At 44.0% G+C, this 6,058-nt stretch overlaps 1 protein-coding gene; it reads right to left on the reverse strand.

The window, feature by feature from the left end:
* Positions 1–1,078: 1,078 nt before the first annotated feature.
* GSTUM_00002577001 (uncharacterized protein) lies at positions 1,079–2,551 on the reverse strand (the record flags this gene model as incomplete). XM_002836241.2 has 5 exons in its annotated part: positions 2,465–2,551; positions 2,233–2,401; positions 1,729–2,134; positions 1,584–1,653; positions 1,079–1,503 (listed from the first exon to the last, which is right to left on the reverse strand). The coding sequence occupies exons 1-5, from the start codon at positions 2,496–2,498 to the stop codon at positions 1,079–1,081; spliced, it is 1,104 nt and encodes a 367-aa protein (XP_002836287.1). The 5' UTR covers positions 2,499–2,551.
* Positions 2,552–6,058: the final 3,507 nt, after the last annotated feature.

The raw sequence follows: 6,058 nt of genomic DNA on the forward strand, positions 1-6,058 counted from the left end.
TGAATGCTAAGACTCACTTGCCTTAGAAGATAGCTCCAGAGGTAGGAAATTCCTCTTATGGAAATTCCTGCCTATTCAATTTACCAGATCTAAATCAAATTAAATAAATCTGTTTGGTCTCTGGTGAATGATAAGCTTCAGAAGTATTATGCTGAGCTATATCTCATGAAGGTTGTTGACAATGGAGTCAAAAAGGCAAGTGAGGTTCTATTATTTATTGTTGGGAACTTCTTGATCCAAAAATCTTTGATTCTCTAGCAGGATCACTAGTGGATAGGATAGAAACAATTATTAAAGCAGATGGATGGTATACCAAATATTAATTTCTACTATGTATTTACATTTTTTTTTTGTTATTATGGTGGTGGGTTTGGTGGGGGGAGCGGGGTTGTCAAGATGAAAGTTTTTCATGTTCATGAGTACGCGGTTAATTTTTACAACGAACAATAATATAGAAAAGAAGACTTGTGTTCGGTATACTTCTGTTTCGCATTCTTCTCGATACTACACTTGCCCACCTCTCTACTAAACATCTTCTCCATTTTCCGTACCCCTCTTACTTCCACAGAACTTAATTTCACGACCTGGAGATAAAGGAGTTCCCACTATGACAAAAATAGTCAACGAAGACAATTTGCCACTATTGCGCAGCAGATCAATAGTGGTGGTTGCGGCTCGAGAGTCTTGATCTCAACCTCGAGTCCCCCTAACCTGCATCCTCTACCCCTCCCAGGTGAAGAAAAATTGAACACCCAACTACAAACTCCACTTGACTTCCACGATGGGTAAACACTTGGTTCTTTCTAATATTCGTTCAAGTTTGCTACCCCCTATCACCATGTCACAGCCCCCCGCCCATCAAAACTGGTTTTAAACAGAGCACGCTGCATTACAAGTATCATGCAATGCATATCAATAATGGCTATGAAGGCCCGCAATGTATCCAGAATAAGCCCAGCACGAGTTCTCATTTGAGCAACCGCCAATAACCCCTTCAAACGTCAACTTGTGGCTTCTTGCTCACCATTAACTCCAGCTCTCACGAGTCACTAACCCATTTGTGAATCCAGTGCGGAGTTCATAATCCTTGCGCAGAATCTATCACCCTTTGTTGTCTTCTCCCACTGGTACATTCACCCGCGGAGCCTTCATCCTCATTCCCGTCGGACTCGCCGTCACCCTCCTCATCGCTGCCTGGAATAACCTCCGCCTCAAGCCCCCTCTTCCGCTTCCCCCTCGCAAACCCGTACGCCTTCATCGCCGGCGCCGCAGGTGAAGCCTCGGAGACAAGTTTGACATCACCCACACCGGTTTCTTGAATTTGTAAACGTGTCACCGGCCGTGACGAGTCGGAGCTGTGCGACGCCCCATTGGATTTCAAAATCGTTACATAACGGATCTGGGAGAGCCGGGTATCGTCAGGGTCTGCGAGGAGCGACGGAGAAGTCTTGTTGTAGTGGATTAATAAACGGGAGTTCAGCGATGTTGTCCACGGGGGTGAACCTGTTGTGTTTGGTGTTACAAGCGAAATACAAGTGCAGTGTACTTGGTGTGAACCGCGGAGAGAGGAGGAATGTACTGACTAAGAGAGGGTATGAGCATCGCTCCGACCCCGGGTATAACCTTAGTTGTCATTTGGTTTAATAACAGCACCTATGTGAAAGCAAAACATTAGACATCTTAGGCCTTCTTATGCACCATAATCCTGAGAGATGATAAACCACATACGGCAACACCCTTCGACCCAGCCAGCTTTCCCAATGCAGAAATCAAATCCCCCATGATAGCAAATCGTCTCACACCAACGGGCTCCGTCTTCACCTTCCCACCGCCCCCACCCCCTTCCTCCTCCATCCCGGGGGGGAAGGCGACGGTAAATGGTGTCGACACGTTATCAATCACTACCAAACTCGTATTCTCTGGCGGGAAGGTGGGCAAGGGATGCACCACCAATGTGAGCAAATGCGCGAGCGTAGGCGTTCGAATTGTCTGCAGGTTTGGGAAGAGCTCTCGAGGATCGCCTGAGCGGGAGAGGATAGCACCTAAACGGGATACGGGGAGTGGGTGGGAGGTGTCTATCCAGACGACTCGGGTCCCGTCTCCGGAGAGGAGGGCATTGGCAGCGGATTGCAATCTGGAAAAACGGCGTACGCGATCAGAATCAGTTCAGGTCAATCGGAACAAGATGGTGATAGTGGCGAGCAGTTCACAATGGGGGATTGGGGATGCTACCCAAGGGTGGTTTTCCCACTACCAGGAGGTCCGCATAGCTCGGTGATTTTCCCACGCGAGAGACCTCCTCCTATTGCCTTATCAAGCTCTTGCGAGCCTGTGCTTATTCTCGAGCGTGTGGATTGAGATGTTGACAGAGCTTGAGAGGCTGACAGTGTCGGCAAGCGGTCTACGACATAATCAACACATGTTTTCGGTTCCTGAAATAAAGATAATTTAGAGCATTACATACGGGAGGAGGAAGGCAGAGGGGAAGTGGATGCCATAGAATATTACCTAGCGGCGGCGATGAACGGACGACTCGTGCACGACGTATAAGAGAGAGGAGGTAACCACACGAGAAATACGGTCAATAGACCACCCCAAATTACCGTGAGCACAATCTATATAAGTGCAAGGGTATTTTGAGGAAGAGTATTGTATAAATGGTAGAACCCTCAACCCTACCGTACGGTGCCCGCTCAATACTAGACCCAATAGAGTGGGGAACACTCAAAATGGACACTTCTGCTAATTCTAACTCGCTTTACCAAGTATGAGCAGACAGTATCTTTCGGCTTTCTGCGAGATTGGTAAATTGAGAGGAAAGAACAGCAAATAGATTTCCTTATTGAGTATTAGGGCTTAAAATATTTCTAGATACAGTCAGCCTAGGCAGTGTTGATTGGGTAGCTCGGATGCTGGTATCATACGAAGATGGTGACAAAAATCGCCGGCCGCAACCATAATCATAAAAGTTAGAAATTAAAAAGGGTAATCATGTTTAAGCAACCACAATAGTTTAGCATCAGAAGTAGGATAGAAGAAAGATGGAAAGGTGAAACGGAGAGCAGATAAGTAATAATAATAAATCCAAGATATCAAAATTCGGTCCGCATTCCTTTTCATCACTTGACATGAACTACGGAGGTACAAGTGCCATGGGTGATGTTTTCGTACAAGGGTTGCCAAGTAATTGGTAGGGTCATGGGGTAAGAATGCGAAATACCGAACATCAAGACAAAGTGTATCATGACCTAAGAAACACCAACAGAATGCCTCATTAGTAAAACCCCCTCTTTTTTAAAGAAATAATACCGGAGCTCCTCCAGGGGAAAAGAGATAAAGGTACTGAATTTGTTGTGAGAAACAAGAGGTTTTTTATGAAAAAAAAAAAAAAAAGACAGACACAGAGTCAAATATGACATCAACCCGCCCACATCATGATTACCTTCGCACAGCAAATTCACCCTCCTCTATTAGTCCAATTACTTCAAGGACTCTTTCGCCTGCTCCCATTTCCCAGCCAGCCTCCAGAAGGATAACTCCAGAAAGAATGTTGATCGTTAGCTTGTTGTGCTCAAAAGTACGTGGTTTGCATAACCATGCTGCCTGGACATGCTGACACATTGCGGAGGAAATTGGCATCGCAGCCAGCACAGTATATTCAATCTGCCAGGCACTAACCACACCTGATAGAGTAAAACCTGTTAGACTAAGGATCCTAACTACTCCTATCCGTAAGAGATTGATTGACTTTGCAACTACAAGTCAGAAAAATTAGCGTCTACCCCTCTGAGAAGTTGCTGAGCTAGCTGGAGTAAATGCTGGCACTGAGGTTCTTTGTACTATATTTGCAACCGAAGGTTATCACAGGTGAGTAGCTTGGGTACGCCCCTTTCTCAATATTAAAGCCAAGGGGAAGAGGCTTGATTGGGCTAAGCATTATGCTAACAGGACTCATACTGATTGGCATAAGGTTTATACTCCTTCTATTTTATTAGTAATTAAGCAGTGACAATATAAATATAAGATTGATTAGGTAATTTGGAGTGACGAGTCAGCATTTAATGTTGTTAGGCTCTCTTCCAGTGGTTAAGTATGGGTTACTTGGCAGGCTGGTGAAGAGAATCTAGAGGATTGTTTAGTACCAAAATTCAAAAACTGGAAACTATCATAGTTTGAGCTTGGTTTAAAGGGCGGCAAAAAGGGCCACTAATTTTTAGGATAAGGAGCAGTGGGGCAAGACTATTAAGGCTACTTCTTTTACTTCACATATAGTTCCGCACTTTCACCAATTTTGGCAGGAGCAATCGCAGCTCCAGCTGGACTATATCTACCTTCAGCAGGATGGGGCAAGCCTCCATCAAGCAGCAGACACCCAGAATCAATTTCGCACGCTCGGTATTTAGGGGTACTTCATCGATTGGCCCTCCTCCTCCCCCAATTGTAGTCCAATTGAAAACCTTTGGCGAACCCTAAAGCAACGTATTCGTCACTGTAACCTCTTTCCCACTACCAATGAAGCCCTCCACTCTGCTATTGAGGAAGAATGGGCAGCTATTACTCCAGATAAGTTGGAAGTACTAGTAGACTCACTTCCGACTCGCCTCTATAAGGTTAAAACTCTACTTCCTTTCTACTTTTTCTCCTTATACTAACTACAAGCTTCAATATAGGTTTGTCTTGCTCAATGTGTCTATTCCGATTATTAAGGATGATTTTGTCTTTTCTTTTTGTTTCTTCTTTTCACCTTTCTTTTATGCATTGCTTGTAATACAGTCGCACCCCTTTGTCCCAGACCTCACTCTATTAGATTCCCCATTGTTTAGGATAAAATTCTTGGATTTCTGAATAAATTTACACTGAAACTGTACCTATTGTTCCAGATAATCTGCTATCCTAAACAAATTCTAGAATCTTAGGAGGATTTTGACTATCCGGCACAGTGAGGTATGACTGTACTTCAAATTTCTTTTTTGGATCTTTTTCATGGCCTCTCTCACTCTCCTTATATTATCACCCTCAGGTCTACATTCCTTTACATGCATTTTCACTATGCTGGGGACTCATTATACCATGAAATACTGCAGCTATGTATTTATGTTTTCCTATGCAATGAATTTCATGTCTTAAACATCCCTGCAGGCTAAGTCTCGTATGAAAGCATCATGCATGGCATTTGTACAGGACCTAAGTAATGTAGGTTCCTCAAACAGGTATATGTCACTCGGAGGAGGTTAGGACAGATTGGATAAGGCTGCTTTGTAGTTATAAAGGGTAAACACTTTTCATAATGTTGGATTTTATGAAGGTTTATAACCAAACTTCACAAGCAAGATCAGAGATATTAGCTATCAATACCAAATATTTTATTCAGCTTCTCACATGAAGTTCTGCTTTTCACCAGACCATTTGGCTTGTTTCTGAACCAGAATATCTGCCACTCCCCTATAGCGTCTATGGAGTTTCCAGCTAACCAGCCATCAATGGCACAATTACCAGCCTCTTCACCTGATTGGCTGAAAGTATATACAAATCCAGGAGAAGACACGCTTTGCTCCATGGCAGATTGCATATGGGTGCTTCCCCGCTTACCCAGTGACTTCAACAAAATGATGCGGACACTGGCCAACTCTCGCCCAAGCACAAATTCAGGATCTCATTACATATGTCTGTATGTCTACCTAGAATAGGCATCTTTTATTACAGAACTTGGCTGAGGAGTGGGATTTGGGTGTAGGGAGAGAAGCTATCCAGGCTGCTTTGATGAAGGAAGGTTTTTACAGACACCTAGCAATGAAAAAACCTGCAATTCCCGAAAGGAATCAACAAATCCGACTTCGATGAACTCAAGAGCATGTAAACCGGTCACATAATCCGTGGAATTCAAATCTGTGGGACTGATGAGACCTGGATTACTAGTAGAAGACATGCTAGAACTTGGGTTACAAGGAGAGCTGGTAAAGAGTGGGATCCTACTTGTATTGTAGAAAAGCATCTGAGAAAGTGATGCTGGAGGTTTTGGAGCTGTTTTCATGATGATAGACAAGGTCCAAGAATATTT

The sequence above is a fragment of the Tuber melanosporum genome (assembly GCF_000151645.1).
Source record: "Tuber melanosporum whole genome shotgun sequence assembly, scaffold_137, strain Mel28".
In the NCBI taxonomy this organism is placed as follows: Eukaryota; Fungi; Ascomycota; class Pezizomycetes; order Pezizales; family Tuberaceae; genus Tuber; species Tuber melanosporum.